The 18,150-nt window shown below is 38.9% G+C and overlaps 4 protein-coding genes across 4 annotated transcripts; 3 read left to right on the top strand and 1 right to left on the bottom strand.

Annotated features, from left to right (window-relative positions):
• Positions 1 to 996: 996 nt before the first annotated feature.
• CBG07711 lies at positions 997 to 4,680 on the top strand (the record flags this gene model as incomplete). Its single annotated transcript, XM_002645898.1, has 7 exons — positions 997 to 1,048; positions 1,546 to 2,421; positions 2,579 to 2,697; positions 2,785 to 2,881; positions 4,074 to 4,224; positions 4,271 to 4,324; positions 4,593 to 4,680. The coding sequence occupies 7 exons, from the start codon at positions 997 to 999 to the stop codon at positions 4,678 to 4,680; spliced, it is 1,437 nt and encodes a 478-aa protein (XP_002645944.1).
• Positions 4,681 to 7,335: 2,655 nt separating this feature from the next.
• On the top strand, positions 7,336 to 9,526 carry Cbr-gob-1 (the record flags this gene model as incomplete). Its single annotated transcript, XM_002645899.1, has 6 exons — positions 7,336 to 7,386; positions 7,864 to 7,956; positions 8,001 to 8,375; positions 8,650 to 9,136; positions 9,184 to 9,326; positions 9,371 to 9,526. 6 exons carry the CDS (start codon positions 7,336 to 7,338, stop codon positions 9,524 to 9,526), a joined length of 1,305 nt encoding a protein of 434 aa, XP_002645945.1.
• A 639-nt stretch (positions 9,527 to 10,165) lies between these two features.
• Cbr-suox-1 lies at positions 10,166 to 14,273 on the top strand (the record flags this gene model as incomplete). Its single annotated transcript, XM_045240463.1, has 6 exons — positions 10,166 to 10,280; positions 10,327 to 10,520; positions 11,820 to 11,999; positions 12,570 to 13,004; positions 13,050 to 13,326; positions 13,828 to 14,273. The coding sequence occupies 6 exons, from the start codon at positions 10,166 to 10,168 to the stop codon at positions 14,271 to 14,273; spliced, it is 1,647 nt and encodes a 548-aa protein (XP_045093456.1).
• A 249-nt stretch (positions 14,274 to 14,522) lies between these two features.
• On the bottom strand, positions 14,523 to 17,703 carry Cbr-tbh-1 (the record flags this gene model as incomplete). The annotated part of the gene is made up of 8 exons (XM_002645901.1): positions 14,523 to 14,802; positions 15,204 to 15,565; positions 15,609 to 15,726; positions 15,774 to 16,297; positions 17,088 to 17,168; positions 17,216 to 17,350; positions 17,394 to 17,582; positions 17,635 to 17,703. The coding sequence occupies 8 exons, from the start codon at positions 17,701 to 17,703 to the stop codon at positions 14,523 to 14,525; spliced, it is 1,758 nt and encodes a 585-aa protein (XP_002645947.1).
• Positions 17,704 to 18,150: the final 447 nt, after the last annotated feature.

Raw genomic sequence — 18,150 nt, 5'->3', positions numbered from 1 at the left:
GTGACCATCATCTACGATTAGCGTAACAATGATTTTATCTCTCTCTCTCTCTCTCTCTCTCTCTCTCTCCGACTATTTATCGTTATTGCGCAAAACGAAAAACGGCTAAGTTTATCATCGCCCGAATCATCATCATTATCCCGTCTATTAGTCTATCCATCTTCCCCCACCTCCCATATAAGTTGACTTCAAAATTCTTCGTTGGCCTGGCCAATCGGTTCTTCCCAAAAAGGTGGCAGCATTTTCCTCGCTTCAATTTCTCGTTTCGTTTGCATTACCCCTCTTCTCCGCCTTTTCTTCATCTCTCTTTCTGCCTTTGCTTCCCGCCAACGACACAATAGAAGTTGTTCCTGTTCCTCTTTTTCCATCTATACCCTCCGATGTGATGATGCCTACCTCTGGGGTACCTGGGCGATAAGGCTCATATCAAATGAAACAAGCATGATCGCTAACGAGATGGAATCCCTGTCTCTCTCCTATCCTCATCAGACGATGTCTAACAATCCATGATCATCATTTGTTTGTTCTCTCACCAACCTCAAAGTTCGTTTTTTTTTCATTGTCAGCGGAAAAGTATCCAGAAGCAGTGTCTTTCTTCTTTTTTCCTCCTCCTCCTTCCTTTTTCTTCCCATTTTGGTGTATCTTTGTTAGCGTGTAAGTGTTAGGCAACAAACCATAACCATTCTCAGTTTCTACTTTCACACTTTCCTGATTTCCGATTACTGGCGATGTCCACCTTTTTTCCACCAACTACAGTATACAGGTCGTCCATATTCTTGTATTTTTTTTCCACTTTTTCTTTTTCCCAAATGGGTCAAGCAAGGGTTTGAAAGCAAAAGGAATTTGACACAAAACTTGTCTGATTAGCAACATTTTATACTAATTTTTCATTTGGTCACTCATCACTAACTCACTTTCTTGTTTTTTCTTCCCAAGACGTCATTCTAAGTTTTTCACCTCATTCAAGCTTTCCGTTTTTCAGAATTCCGTTTTCTCATGATTCCGTTTCTTTTATTATTCGCAGCATTATTCGCAGTTGGAGTTTCCGGTAAGCTATTCTTCATATACAGTACCATTATCTTGCTTCTAGGAACAGATAGTCGGTGATTGAAACATTTTTTGTTTCATGAATGTACAGTTCCGGTCAATGAGACATACAAAAACATTTCAGTTAATTTTCAGCAAATTTGACCATTTTCAGAAGTCTGGAGGTAGGCTACCAAGTTTCCGATCATTTTGAAAATTTTGGAGGGTGTAAAACAAATTTAGATTAAGAACTTTGAATTAAAAGCAGATGTCTTTTAGAAATCGATAAATACCTGAAAAACTGGGAATTTTCAAAAAAAAGTCTGTAAATGCAAAGTTTTTGATCTACATCTGTTCTACAGCATCTGAAAATTTCAAAGTTATCAGAAATTAGCTCCAGGCTTCTGAAAATAGTCAAAGTCCTATTGACCGATGTTATATGAGCAGAGCTCTCTGAAGGAGCTATTTTCATTCAAGAGTTCTCTAAATGACTTTGCTACAGTAATCCACATTTTACAGGTTTCGGTGCTCCTGGAATAGTCCCACCTGAAAGTTTCATTGCTGAGCGATGGTACCCATCAAATCTCCCTACCGTAATGCCACCATGGAAACTAGCAGGAGTAGATATTTCGCATTTCCGAACTGCGAGACCCCATCAGTCTCCAGGTACGAATCCAATCACTACAACACCAGTAGCCCCAACGAATTCTCTTCCCATGCCACCTGGAACATCTTCACCGACGTTATCTTTGGCAGAAGTTTCTAGCAATGGTCCCCATCCTCCTGCACCTCCACCGTCTTCCGTGGAGGCTTCTGGACTTCCATCAAGCTCTGAACAAGATGAAGATGCTTCAGTTCAGAATTCAACAGCTCCTACAAGCACCGAAGAACTCATGACTCTTGGTGTAACAGCTACTAACATTCAAACCGAGAAGCCAGAACAGGGAGTTCTAAAAATTCTGTCTCCAGTTTTTGAAGATATTACAAAAGCTGATAACATCAGCGATTCTGAAGAAGTCCTTCGAGTGAATTCCGAGAAATCTGTGGAAGGTAGTGGAGACAACGAACCAGAGTTGATGTCCACTCTGGAGACAACGACCACCTCGTCTACGACGTCGGTGTCATTTACCACCTCTACAACTAAAACAATGACTTCTTCTGCTTCTTCTTCTACTTCTTCTTCTACTACATCTGAATCATCAACAACAACTGAGAAACCCGTAACTGAACCAATCACTTCTTCTACAACCTCATCTTCTACTACAACTACTACCACACTTCCTACCACGACCTCATCATCATCCACATCAGCAACAATTCGGGATGAAGAAGTGACAAAGGCACCTAAATTGAAATTGGATATCAGCAACACGACTAAGTTGCGGCCAACAAAAGGTGGGTGAAGGCTAGAAATTCAAAAAGGGAGGTGTGAAATGTAGGCGATTTGATTTCCAAATATGTTACACATACTGGAAACCACACATGTTTGTTTGTCCCCCCAAGTGATTAGAAATTACAAATCAAGTTCTTTTCAATCATTTTTCGTTTCTAGAATGCAAAGACATTCTCTTCTTGTTGGACTCGAGCGGAAACGTGGTGCAGCAATACGAGAAACAAAAGAAGTATATCGAAGAAATTGTTCACCAATTGGAAGCGGAACACCCTCGTCGAGTTAGTATTTTTGAACCAGGAAGGGGAAATGTTTAGTTTTCCTCGAATGACGATGACTAATTCGAGATTTATTATTTTTTTATTCAGATGGCCTTGATCACGTTTGCCGGCAGAACACGGCAGAAGATTGTGGTTCCGCTACCAGAGGCACCAAACGGAAGCAAATTCGTCGAGAAATTGAGAAGTTGGTTTAAGAAAGGGGTGGAATACGGAAAACTGTATTTTGGAAAATCACTTTGCAAAATACTACGTTTTTGATGATGATCAAAACACATTATTGGATTAGTACACAGTTTTCTGCACTTTTTTGGAATCAAGCTGATATGATTTAGTAGTGACATTTTTTTTGAAAAATATGACCGGAAAAATATTGAAAACAATAATTTTTAGAACTCCTGAAGAGGAAAAATTGAGAAAAAATAGATTTTTTTGATACATCAGTATTTGCTGGACGTTAATAGAATGACAAGACAACCCAACCCGTCAACTTTGACCCAATATATCTCATTTCGTGTAAAAGATATATGTAAAAAATATTAAAATGTTTGTAATAATATCACCGACATTTTATCAGTTAACACCTTTTGACATCTTTCACACGAATCTTTGACGATTTGGTTGAGCTTCTTTAAGAGCAACTACGGTAGTTTATGTAGGATAAATATAACTGACACATAACGTGTTAGTTCATTTTTGTTTAGATGGAAATGCCATTTTGTCAAATATCAGTTATTCATGTTTTGTTTTAACATTGAGCCCTTTCCTGTAGACGATATTGAAAAGTTGTCAGATGATAAAATTTTGATCACTACTTTAAAAATGTTCTATTAGCTGACAATTTTTAGATATCTCATAAAGGAATAGAGATACATCTGCTCAATGCTAAAAGTTGAAGGGTCATTTTATTACAATGCCCTCCAGACCGTCAAATTTGAGCCTATTTACCTGATCTTCCGTAAACGATATCTAGAAGTTGTGAACTAATAAAACATTAGCCACAATATGATGAACATTTAAATAGCTGACAACTTTTCAATATCTTTGCAGGAGTTATGATAAATTATCTCAAAGTTGAAAGTTTAGGGGATCATCTGTCAGCCTGCTTACGTTATCTTCTGTCCTATGAGAAATATCAACGTTTTGTTAACAATTAAAATATCTGTTATAATATTAACAGCATTCTTCAAATTAGTAATAGTTGATGTCTTTGATAAGAAATTAGATATTCGAGTTCAAAGTGCAGGTATAATTTTACGTTCTATTAGAGCCATTATTTTACTAGAACATTCATAAATAAATATTTAGAACAAGCTGACGAAATTATGCTCATTACTAAAGAATTGTAACCTCATATTACCAAAAATCTCTCATTCCAGAAGCACGCTTCTTGCGAGGAGTCACCGCCGCCGGAGCAGCCATCTCGGTTACAACACAATATGTTCTTCAGAAAAACCGACCTGTACAGGTCGTAGTCGTCACTGATGGATTCTCATTTGACGATGTTGTTAGGCAAGCTGAAGCGTTGAGGTAGATTCCGGATAAATTTCTTTTGTGAATTTCTTGCTTTTTTCAGAGCCGTGGTTGGAATGGAGACGTTCGTAACTGGTAGATACTTCCCAGTGGTTAGGTGAGTTACCAGGCACTGATAGTCTGTGATTTTTTCGAAATTAATGTACAATGAACAACCGTTCCTTATCTTTTCTTTGGCGTTCTTAATGATATCATATGTTTACTGATAACGATTGCAAATCATAGATTAGCTTTTCCCGACTACAGTTCGTTCACTCACAGATTTCTGGTTGCTTGTCCGAAAAAAACTTATTCGAATATCTCAGAAACCTTAGATGGGGAAGAGGATTTGCAAACTTTGAAAAAACAAACACAAACAATTGCAGAAATGTGTTGCATTCGATCGGTGGAGCTGATGATCATGTTTTCTTTGACAAGAAAGAGCAGCGTCTCGTCGATGCATTGCAATGTTAAAAATGACCAGCATTTTCCTCTCCTCTCTTTCTCTCTCTCATCCGTCTGTCAGTGTGTGTTGTGTGCCAATTCCCCCGTGGTATACTTCTTTATCCAAAGATTCGATAGCCGATTTGCGACGTTTTTCCCCCTCAGATGATCTCAATTTGATTTACTTTAATAATAATGTTTTCTTTTCTTGTTTCCTATCGCGGTTGCTCTACTTTTTTACATGTTTTTTTGTATGTATATTGTCAATTCAATAAACTTTGGAAAATATGATTTCTAGGAATTCCAATTAAAAATGTAGATCAAAAATCTGATGAGAATTCAAATTTCGATTTCCAAATGTAATTTTGAGAGAAAAAAGGTATAATTGAATTTCAGTTTTTTCTACGAGAATTGAATTTTGATTCCATTTCAATATAGGTGATTTCTTATTAACTGGAAATTCTTAATTCTTTTTTTTATAAAAAAGTAGTTTTTTTGAAAATGTAAAAAAATTAACTTTTACAACGTTCGTATCAATTACTAGTTGATAAGATATAAAGATGGATTTACGGTCATTTTCAGAAGTCTTGAGCTCCGCTGTCAAGTTTCTGATGACTTTGAAATTTTTGGAGAATGTATAACAGACCTAGTTTGAAAACTTCAAATACATAGAATTTTTTTAAAAATCCTAGTTTTCCAGATATTTGCTGGCATGTGTTTTCGGTCTGTTTTGCACTGAAAATTACACGAAAACGGCAATATCTGAAAAAATAGAATTTTTCGAAAAATTCTGTGAATGCAAAGATTTCAACCCAAGTATGTTTTAGATAGCCGAGCATTAATTTCCTCAAAGTGGTCAAAATGACCAACAATCCGCCGAAAAAATACGTTTCTGTATTTCTTATTCATTGGTACTGTATATTGTTTTTTATAATTATCAGAAAAGATTATAATAAATTATTTTCTACAATGTAAATTAATATTATTCCTAAAAATTGCTTTCCAAACCTTCAAATCACAATTTTCATTTAAAAACCCTATTGAGAAATTTAACGAAATCTGAAAAATGAGCATTTACGCTAGTTTTTAGTACCGAACAATTGCAAATTTTTTGCTGATTCTAAAAATATATAATTTGTTTCTATTCGATCAACAACAGATGGAGAAAATCAGATAAACTGATTTTGCTCCGCACACTACGCATATGCACGAGATGTGCGTCAACCGCCGCACTTTGCACATCTCGCGGCGCAAACACATGAGCCCTCCATCCCCTTGTCTATTTTCCGCTGACTATGGCAAAATTCGTCAAAAACTAAAAGTAGAACAGCATTAAAATGTCAGAAAGCGGAACGCAAATAAACCAAACACCCTCCTTTTTTCTTTCTCATCAGTAGTTTCCATTCTTGTGACGCGTTTTATTTTCCTATTTCAACAAACATTTTCTTTTGTCGAATAATTTATAATGTCTCTTTTGTCCTTCCTCTATTCCTTTTCGGCGACGATCCTTTCGCACCTTATCTGTTGATCCAACGCTTTTTTGCCACTTTTACGCGTTTTTTATTGCTTTTGGTGGGTGATTTTGCTTGAAAACTGCTTTAGTTGATACCGTCTTGGTTTCACAAGTGATCTGAAGATTTCTGAGAACTTGAAAAAGGATGTTTCGGTAGTTTAGATTGTTTTCTCTAGCAGGAACTCTTTATTTTTTTCTGCAAACCCCTTTGAAAAAGTATTAAAATCTGAAATTAGGGTTTTGAACTATTCAATGTTCATTTCAAAACATGTTTCTTTCTAGTCTTATAACCTTCGCCAGTGAAAAAAGCCTGACCTTATGAAAAACCGGCTCTAATAATCAACATCATTCATTTTTCTTTGTCTCTCCACCATCTTGTTATTATTTTTATTGATTTTTCAGACCTCTCCTCCCGCTCTCTGTTCAGCCCACTCGCTGAGCGAGAAGATTGTGTTTACATTCGATTCTCTATCGCTCAACTATTATTGATCCGTTTCTCCAACTGTATATCTATTTTTATTTTTCCTTTTTTTTCAGGTTGTATCTTCACTCAAACTTGTCCCCGTTTTTCTTCCGGGCCGTGCTGGCTCCCGTCCGGACTGCCCCCCTATGAATGGCAAAACAGGTACGGTCTATCACGCGGGGTCATTATAGAGAGGGATAAATGGATATATTATCCCGAATAGTCAAAGTCAACAACAACCACAAGTTTGAAATTTCGTTTTGAAATCTTCGGAAGAAAAGAATAAACTTTGTTCCTAGTCCGCATAACCACCTGTTGACCTGTGGGTTTCAAACGCTCTTTGCTGTTTGGCACGTTTTGTCAATACGCCTATTGATCAGTTGTTTGTCATGATCTTTAATCTATATGTACGCTACGTCAGATATTATTCATGATTTCAATTTCTACAAGAAGGTCAGATGAGAAAGTTAGTTTTATTTGAAGAATCAAAACCACTTGGCAATCTTTATAGACATTGAAATCCTTTTAAGATAAGATAAAAAAGAAGCAAAACTCGAAATCCCCCGTATTCAAAACTGTGTCACGTGTTGACAAGAATAAATAACACCCGTCATCTCGGTCTTATCAGTCTTATCGCACCGATTGATGTCTTCGTGCACTTCTATCGTCTCCTGAGAACTCTCTATGGTCGTTTTCAGAACCACAAAACATGACGGTTGCCAGTCAGTCCATTGAAGAATTCAAAGAATGTTTATATCACGTGAGTTCATTCTCTTTTTTTCAAAATTTTTAACATACAGTAGTGTCAATAAGATTAGAAAAACGTCCTTTTCAGCTAATTTTTGGCCATTTTGACAATTTTCAAGTGTCTAGTGCTCGGCTGTAAACTTTCCGATAACTTTGAAATTTTCAACGGATGTAAAACGAACCTAGTTTGAAAATTTTGCATGCTCAATATTTTTTTTAAATTCCTAATTTTGAGCTATTAGCAGATTTCTGAAAGACACGCATTTCTGCACTGTGAAGGTGAATAAGCAGGCGTCTTCTAGAAAACGCGAATAATTGAAAAACTAGGAATCTTTGGAAAATTCTATAAATGGTAATTTTTAATCTAGATCTGTTTTATACCCTTCCAAATTTTCAAAATGATCGGAAACTCGATAGCCAAGCTCTAGGCTTCTGAAAATGATCGAAGTTACCAAACATCAACAATAATTGAGAACAAAAAAAATTTTAGATGCAAGAGACGCGGAAGTTGTTGACCATGCAGTTGCTGGCAACTGGGAAAATCACTTCGGCAGAGATACAAATTCTAAAGAGAACACTAGAGGTAATCGCTTGGATCACTATATATCCGTTTATTTTGAATTTCAGGAAATGCAAGACGAGCGGACAACAGACTTCTACATTCGACACATTCACTCAAGGGGAGCCACATTTGCCATTAACATCAGAGATGAGATTTTGGGACTTAAGAAGGATTTTTTGTTCTTGGAGAACTTTGCGTCAGAGTGTGAAAGCGAAGAATCGTTTACGAATAGACTAAAGCTGTGTGACCTGCCAGGATTGTTATCCAATAATCAGATCGATATTCGTCTCATGAATGGATTCGCAGAGGAGGTTGCAAAATGTAAAGAATTCTTGATGGATTTGATCACGATTGAGTCTGATGGAATTAAGCCACTTTTTATCACCGACTGGGATGGAACCATGAAAGATTATTGCTCTCAGTACGCCACTAACTTGCAGGTGAGTCCAGATTACTTTAAAACCTGCAATAGAAGGGCTCCCGCACTGTCAAGATTAAGCTAATTTCTCTTTGCTCCTCTGCAAAATATCAAAAATGCATCAACTAATACAATGTTTGTGATATTATAACAGGCAATTTATCCGTTAACATCATTTTTATATTTTTCACAAGAACCGTGATGAATCAGCTCAAAGATAAAAGTTAGGGGGCCTTCCTATTGTTTCACGGTAGTTGTAATATAAAAACCAGGAATCTAATAAATCCTATTTCCAGCCAGCCTACAGTGCTATTGTCATGGGAGTATTCGCAAGAAACTTTACTCGCGCCTTTGCTGTCCTCACTGCTGGCCCACTCCGTCACCCTGGAATTCTCGACTTGACTTCTCTTCCAATCGACGGACCAGTCATGTTCAGTGGGTCCTGGGGACGTGAATGGTGGCTTGGAGGACGTCGAGTGGTTCACGATGATGGAATCCCTGAGGAAGGAAGTGTAGCCATTGGACAACTTTACGAACAGCTCGAAGAGATTCTTCATGAAGGAGAATTCGTTCAATTTGCTTTGGTTGGAAGCGGAGTTCAGAAGAAAGTTGATCGACTCACTCTTGGAGTACAAACCGTGTTCGGACAAGTTCCAAAAGAGCTTTCCGCCAAATATATCGATGCAGTCAAAGAACGAATTCATCGTGTGGACCCCAACAGCCAATATCTTATTCTGGAAAATTGCTCACCACTCGAGATCGAAGTTTGTGTTCATTCATCAGGTATTAATGCAGTTATGTGGCTTATACATAAAGCTATTGGTTTCCAGGAGCCATTTGGAACAAAGGAGACGGAGTTGCAGCTCTCGTTGAGTTTAACAAGGACTCCTTGAAGCTTGGAAAAGTATGTGTTGCTGGAGATACCACGAGTGACCTTCCAATGCTTCAAAAGGCAGCCCAGGAGAATCCAACAGTGAGTTTATTTTTTGGGATTGTCGTCAAATGTTATTCTTTCAGCAAGTTCGTGCTTTGTTCGTCAACGTTAACAAGGAAATTCAAAGCACCATTAACAAAATAGTCGGAGATAGCTCACGTACCTGCTTCATTTCCTGCCCTGATGTCGCCCATGCCGCCTTCGCCCAAATTATCATTGAATTGACCCAGAACGCTTGAAAAACTGCTTTTCAATTTTTCAAAATTTGATGTTTGATGGAGAACTGGTTGTTTGTCAACTACCATCCTCCTCCCTGGTCAACCGCCTAATCCTTATCGCCGTTTACGATCGATGACTGGCCGTCCACGCAGTCTGCAACCTTCCAAACCTGCCCCGTCGTTTTCTCTGTGTCTCCAATACACCCCATACTCTCCCACTGTCCCTCTCTGCACGTCCAACAGTTTTTTCTTTTCCAATCTCTTTCTGTGTTCTTATTTACCTGATTTGACCACGTGACTTTTCTGGGGTTCAATTTCTCTACGAATTTCGTTTTTTATTATACTTCTTTATCATTTTTCAAACAATCTCCCATTTAGTCGCCATAGGTTTTCCTAGTTTTCATTTACCTCGTCGTCCCTTATATAATTTTAATAACTCTAGTCGGGTTTTGCATTTCTTTTTCAATTTTGATTCCCCCTTCCCCCTTCTCTCCAACATGTGTTGTCGCAGTCTATTTTATTTTTTTTGTATAGCTGGTCATAAATTTTTTTAAATTGATGATTTTTGTTTTTTTACTGGACTTAAGTTTGTGTCGTGCTGTTCAGGGAAACTATTTGAGTTATTAAATTTGTTGAAGTGAGAAATTCCATTTTTCCAGCATGTTGGGCCAGCGAGCGGCAGCCGTTGGGCGTTTTTGGAAGCACAAACGTCATTTCAATAGTCTAGCTTGCACCGGATCAGAATATAGTCGTGAAGATCATGAACAGTCTTACTGTAGGACCCACAAATAAGAAGCTATTGAAAAACAAGAAGTTTGCAGACAAGTACGCATATATCGCCGGTGCAGCCGCTGTTGGAATGCTCGGAGTTCAACAATTCATGAGAACCGCGAAATTGGATCATGCAAAAGAGGAAAAGAATCTTAAGAAGCTGGCAAATCTTCCAATGTACGCACAAGAAGAAGTCAAAAAGCATGGAAAAGATGCTGACAGAATTTGGGTCACTTATAAAGACGTAAGGCTCATTTTCCACTTTTCAAACTTTGTGAGTAAGATATTAGGTTGGCGGGAAAGTCTTTGTCACTCTGTTTGTTTAATCACTGTTCTCGTATATGGAGGCTGTGTATGATATCGACTTTAGTGAATAACAAGGTGATAAGAACCTTCCATATAAACAAGTCCCCATCTCCTTCCCTGCTCCTCATCTGTAATTGAAACGATATGTTTGTTCCCACTGCTATTCACATCAGACATGTTTTGATTTACCTCTTCCTATCTCACACCACGATGAAGGATTCGGAAACTTTCTTGAAGAATGTGTACAACACACATGCCCCTCACTACAATACTATTCGCAATTGGTTCCATCGTTTCGAAAAAGATGACTTCTCGCTCAATGAAAAGGATCGCTCTGGGAGACCCCGTGAGTTGGATTTGGACAAGCTGAAGCACGCATTGCAATCGGATCCATTTCAATCTAGCCGTGAACTAGCTGTCACATTCGGAGTTCACCATAGCACAGTCCTTGAAGGTTTGAAGTCTCTTGGAATGAGAAAACTTTTTGGTCGATTCATACCTCATCACCTGACTCAAGCCAACCTTGACCGCCGAGTCGACGATTCGATTACTCTTCTCACTCTCCACGCGGGCGATCGATGGCTGGACCGGCTAATAACCGGAGATGAGAAGTGGGTCTTCTACGATAATCACCACAGGAAATCCCAGTGGGTTGGAGAAGGAGAGAGCCCACAGGATGTCCCCAACCCGACCTTCATCCGAAAAAAGTTATGCTCTCTGTGTGGTGGGGAGTGGACGGCCCCATCTACTGGGAACTTCTGCCCGAGGGCAAAACAATAACTGGAGACCTCTACACTACTCAACTACGAAACCTCAAGAAAGCAGTCGACCGTTCGGCCCTGAAAGACAAGAAAGTGTACTATCAACATGATAACGCTCGCCCACATGTTTCGAAACAAGTGAAGCAGGAGCTGATGGGATATGGATGGAATGTTCTCCCTCACCCCCCGTATTCTCCTGATCTTGCTCCTTCCGACTATTGGTTATTTGGCGATATGACACGTGCCTTCGAAGGAAGAAGCTTCAATTCCCGTGGAGCGGTCGAAGCGGCACTCAAACAATACTTTGCCTCACGCCCGGCTGGATTCTACCGCAATGGAATCCATAAATTGAGGGAACGTTGGAGACATGTTGTTGATAATGATGGACAATATAATTAATTATTCGGTTATTTTTTCTTTGAGAAATAAACTATTGAAAAAGTGACAAAGACTTTCCCGCCAACCTAATATTTCAGGGTGTCTACGATGTGACCGACTTCATTTCAATGCATCCTGGAGGTGATAAGATTCTCCTGGCTGCTGGGGCAGCAGTAGATCCATTCTGGGCGCTCTACAGTCAACACAAGACAGCTGAAGTGTTGGAGATTTTGGAAGGGTATCGAATCGGAAGATTGGATGTGAAAGATGTTCCAAAAGTGAGTTTTTGTTTGATTTGGAACTGGTTTTGCTCAAAACGGGAAAAATCACATTACAGGACTATCTTGATCCATTTAAATTTGTAAGTTTGAATTAGAACCATTGGATTACAAAACAAATCTACAGTACCGCTCAAAAAGATGAAAAACGTACATTCCAGTTAATTTTTGACTATTTTTATTTTCAAAAGTTGGAAGCTCGGCCTTCAAGTTTCCGATCACTTTGAAAACTTTAGAGAGTATAAAACCGACCTAGAATAAAAACTTTGTATTCACAGAATTTTTCGAAAATTTCTAGTTTTTCAGCATTCCGCTGATTTTTAAAAGATTTCTTTTTGACCTGCTTTTGTGAAAAAAATCGGTTTTTTTTCAAAAACCGGCAAAAAGTCAGAAAAATAGAAATATTCAGAATATTAGTGAATGCAATGTTTTTATTTAGGCCCTCATAAAACGGCTAAAGTGGCCAAAATCTGACTGGAAGATACGTTTATATAAATCTTCATGGTCGATAATGTATAGTATAATCTACCCGCTCGTCAAACCTTACCCATGTTTGTATTCGTTTTGCAGGCAGAACCGGATGCGTTCTCAAACGACCCGGAACGCCATCCAGCTCTACTGGTGCGTAATGCCAAGCCATTCAATGCCGAATCCCCTCCATCCCTTCTCACCGATCACTTCTATACACCTAATGAACTGTTCTTTGTCCGCAATCACCTTCCAGTTCCAGATGTATTTCGAAAAAAAGGAGACAATCGTAACAATACTAACGTTTTGCAGATTAAAACCGAAGATCATCGTCTCACCATCGAAACGATGAATGGGAAGACAATCGATTTGTCTGTGGATGAGTTAAAGAAGAAATATAAGTCTTACACGATTGGTAGCGTTATTCAATGTGCTGGAAACAGAAGAGCCGACATGAATCAGTACAAGAAAGTGCAAGGATTGATGTGGGAGGGTACAGCCATCAGTAATGCAGAGTGGACTGGTGTTCGATTAAGAGTAAGTCAGCATAATCCAATTTTCACAACGAAATTCTTGTATCAGGATATCCTTGCCGACGCTGGAATCGATGTGTTCGATGAGAAAATCAAACATGTGCACTTCGAAGGTTGCGATGTGGACCCGACTGGCACACCGTATGGAGCATCTATTCCAATGGAAAAGGCTAGAGGGAACGAAGTTATTGTAGCTTATCATATGAATGGTGTGGATATTCCAAGAGACCATGGAGCACCATTAAGAGTCATTGTGCCAGGAAATGTGGGAGCTCGTCAAGTGAAATGGCTCCGCAAAATTATTGTCAGTGAGAAAGAGAGCGATAGTCATTGGCAGCAGAAAGATTACAGGTACACAAAAACGTATTTTCATTCAATTGTTGACTATTCTCCCCATTTTAAGGGGTCTGGAGCTCCGTTATCAAGTTTAAGACTATTTTTAAAATGTTGTAAGGTGTAAAACGAACCGAGATCAAAAACTTTGCATTCACAGAGTTTTTGGAAAATGTCTGGTTTTTCAGCTATTTGTTGATTATTGAAGGACACTAATTTTTTACGTTCTCGGTACAAAAACAGGCCAAACTAGGCGTCTTCAAGAAAACGGCCAATAGCTGAAAAACTAATAGCTTTCAAAACGTTCTGTTAATGCAACATTCTCAATTCAGGTTTGTTTTACACCCTCCAGAATTTTCAATGTGATCGGAAACTAGAAAATCGAATTCCAAACTCATGAAAATTGGCAAATTTAAGCTGAAAAAAAAACGTTTTTGTATTTTGTGACCAGTATTGTACATCTTATGGTACACAAAAGAAAATTACTTTCAGAGCCTTCTCTCCTGCTGTCAACATCGGTGACGAGCTGAAATGGGACACCGTACCATCCATCCAAGAGTATCCTGTTCAATGCGCTATCTGCACACCAGCTCCTAACACCAAAGTTGATCGTGACGATGGAACTGTCGACATTTCCGGATACGCATGGAGTGGTGGTGGCCGTGGTATCATCCGAATCGAGATCAGTGTTGATGGTGGAGAGACATGGAGTAGTTGCGAGATGGAGCAAGAAGAGAAGCAAGACAAGGAGCACATGTACGCGTGGACACTGTTCCGAACTGAAGTGAAGATTCCGCCAGGAGTCAAGGAGTTCAATATCATTGCCAAGGCAGTTGACAGATCCTATAATACTCAACCAGAGACCGCTAGTGGTATCTGGAATGTTCGTGGCCTGATCCACAATGCATGGCACCGTGTTCCAATTATTGTAAAGGACTAGAGTATTTTGTAACGCGTCGGGCTGAATTTCTGATAGTTAGATTTTCTTGAGTTTCCTCAAACATTCCTTTATAGTCAGATCTCTAGTTCAGTTCGGCTCCTATTTTTCTACTTACGTTTTCTGTATTACATACCAGTGAATACTTGCCTTATGTTCAAATAATGTGGTTACGATAGAAATGTGATAGTTGATATTGGTATTCGAATAAAAGTTTTCATTTAGCGAAGTGTTTTTCAAAAAAGTGACAAGTTATTCAAAATTGATCATGTCATTGATCGCTGGACACTGGAATCGGTCTCTAGTTCTGATGAACGAGCCGGAGAAGAGTCGAGGTCTTGCCATATTCTCCCAGCCTTGACGAGGGTCTTTTGATTTGAACTCGAATGACTCTCCGTTGGATTTCAAGCAATTCATGTTTACGTTTCCGACATTCAACACATTATAAAACTCCTCGTCAACACCATTGCTCCAGTCTTTGACGCCGTTGTACATATCAGAGATTTTCATTGTTTTGCCATCCATACCATGTCTGAAAACCTTATTCAATGAAAATTCGCATACTTGTGAACTGGGTCTTTGCCGGGGCTTCGCAGGCCTTGCTATAGTTTCTTTTGAAACTATATTTTTGGACTAACTGACATGATAGAACTCAACAAGTACTACAAGATGATGTTATTTGGAAACCTGTATCCTGTCTAGGAACAAAGTTAGAAGCCATAAACCTGCTAATACCGGCCCTAACCGGCCCTAACCGTTTCGTCTGTAATTTTGTCTATAAACAAGATACAGTTTTCCAATTAATATCGTTTTGTAGTATTTGTCAGAATTACCCATAGGTATTTCAATTGATTCCAAAAAAAAATTATGACAGGGCCCGCGAAGACCCGACAAAGGTCCGGTTCACAGTTACGAAAATTTTTTAAAAATTACCTTTGCGAAAAATAAGCTCTCAATGTGCTGTTGGAAATCGCCGACTTGCAAACTTCAACTTCTGATGCTGGGTAGTAATAAATATAGTTGACGCACATTTCATCAGTGATTCCGTAACCTCCAAAAGTGACATTCGAGCGTCTTCTGGTGTCATAGACACAAGTAGTGACCAAAGTGTCTCCTGGCATGACACGGACCATTGGACGGAGCTGCTGAAGATGTTGCCAATGGGGAGAGTAGTGCTCATCTCTGTTGACATCTCCAATTTGGACACCATCACGGTATTGAGAGGTCCAGAGCTTTCTTCCAGTTAGATGAGCGTGCATTTGACTGGCGAAGATATTGATGCCTTCTTCGGGAAGCTGAAAGTGTCTGTTAGAGTTGTTAGGAGATTTTTGAAATTACATTCTGCGTGCATTGAGATGGACAATATCCATTCATAGCCCATGCTTTCTGATTTGGTGGTACTGAGTTGGCATCAGAGTAGATCAATCCAAGCTCCATAATTCCAGCGTCATATATTCTGAATTTTATAGTTTAAAATAGCCGTAACCAAAATAAAAACGGTACCTGAGCAATCCAGTAACATAAAATTGAAATCCAGATGTATCCATAACTCCTTTGTGAAGTTCTGGATTGTTATAGTGAATCTCCACCATCACATACTCATTCTTTCCCTTTCCTCCAATTGGAAGTCCGGCTTCTCTGGGGTAATGAATTGGTCCTTCTCCCATTGCCCATGCAGCAATAACATGACTACACGACTTTGACTTTTTCGGTTTCTTTGGGTCATTGCAGTTCCCACTCCACTCCTCCACTTCATCTCGGCAGAGGAAGACCTCCATGTGGTGGACCAGATGCTCATTTCCAGGTGTGATGTATGGTTCCATTCGGACAATGTGATAAGTTTTATGAACAGTGTCAAATGGCATTTTGCGAATGATACATTCGTAAGTTGTTTCTACATTTGGCACTGGATCAGGACTATTGCTGTTGACAATCACCAATTGAACATCTCTTTCCAGAGAGGATACACCTTCATCAGTACTTGGCTGATCAGTAGGTCCCTCGATCACTTTTCCAAACTTCTTGTCCTGTAAAATATACATTTTCATTTTCAGTATTATCGTTGTCTGAGAAAATCAAGGTTGAGAGCTAAATACTTTGTTCAATTTTTCTTGAAAGCGCAAGAGCGGAGGCCACCGTACTTTAAAGTTATCTTGAATATTATTTTCCTTTTTCTCTCAATTTTTGACAATTTTCACCGTTTTTCCGTTGTAATAGGTTCTCTTGGAGAAATACACCGGATGTAATTCAAAAAAGCTAGTACTAAATACGCATTACTTTTTACCAGCCTGATACATCAACAAAAAATGATTTGAAACACTGAAAATAGTTGGAAAAATTATGAAAATTGTCGAGAAATTGGTTAAATTGGAGAATAATGCTCAAAATAGCCTCGCAGTACGGTGGTTTGCGCATTTGCGCCTTTAAGTTTAACAAGATATTTCGCTCTAAACCTTGTTTTTCTCAGACAGCGATGATACTGGAAATTAGATATACAAAACACGTATTTCTCAGTTGGTTTTTGATAATTTTGACCATTTTCAGAAGTCTGTCACTGAGCTGTCAAGTTTTCGATCACTTCGGAAGCTTTGGATGGTGTGAAGCAGACCTAGATTGAAAGCTTTGCGTTCACAGAATTTATTTAAAATCCCTCATTTTTCAGTTACTTGTCGATTTCAAAAATACACCTGTTTTTTAAAATTTCCAGTACAAAGACAATTGATCGGAAACTTGATAGCCGAGCTCCAGTCTCCAGAATAAAGAGCCGAAAAGAAACTGAAAAGTACGTTGACCGGTACTGTAAGTTAGTGGGCATACCAAAATCCATTTCTTGTCCCTAATATCAACCAAGTTTCTGTATCCAAACGATGCGGCGATATAGAATTGGGTGGTTCCACGCTAAAAAAATTGATTTTGTTAAACTCATACTGTTTTGTGGTTTATACCTGAAAAGCGTAGTCTCTGGAATCACAAGTCGTCAACTTTCTCCGAACCACGAAATGATCCTTTCTTCTGCGGAGTTGTTGGAAGTCTTGCGAAAGATCAGGGATAATTTTGTAGTCGCGATTTGTATAGGAGTCCTAAAGTTTTCGCATGATTTTTTTTTCGGAAATCACTTCACACCATAATTTCTCTTTTTACATTGTCATACATCAGAACATCCGAGCTATTCATGTCTCCAAAGTCTGAAAATCCAAGGAACAAAAGATCAGGGGTCTTTGCTCCGAACCAAATCGAGAAGTCCACCGTTTGCCGTTCATAATCCGTTTGCCATTTGACAGTGACATTTGAGTGCAAGAGTTCCGCAACAATCTAAAAAAATTTTGTTCGCGAAAGGGATGTATGTATTCATTGTCATAGTTACCTCGCCACCATGGACCCCAATGTCGCATAGGACAAAGAAGAGGAGAGCGGCGGCGTTTGCACACTTCATTTGTTCTGAAATCGTATAGCAATGGCAAACAGAGGTCGGTTTCTAATTTTACAAAAAGATAAATTAAACTTCATAACCTTCCAGAACTGGAGAGTTTATACGACTACTATTATGAAGAGGAAGAAGAAGAACCTTACCTTTATTCACCTGGAGCCGGCGACTACCACAATGACCACGAAGATCGTATGACAGTAGAAACTGAAGAAAGTGAGTTAAACTGTAAAGCAAAAGAAAAAAGGAAGAAAAAAAAATACGCAGAATGACGCTATTTTTATTCCTTTTCACACCATGAACTGCCTTAAACGAGTAAAACTTTTTCAGTTAGTCTCCCACACCGTCTCGAAGATACTGAATACCCGGTGACGCAGTCGGTTCCATTTTATAGCGGCACTACGAATAGAGCCGAGTACACTTGGAAAGTGCCACACGGAAGAGAAAAGAGGTGAT

Source organism: Caenorhabditis briggsae (genome assembly GCF_000004555.2).
Source record: "Caenorhabditis briggsae complete genome, chrX, whole genome shotgun sequence".
Lineage (NCBI taxonomy): Eukaryota > Metazoa > Nematoda > Chromadorea > Rhabditida > Rhabditidae > Caenorhabditis > Caenorhabditis briggsae.
This window is presented reverse-complemented; position numbering and strand designations above follow the sequence as displayed.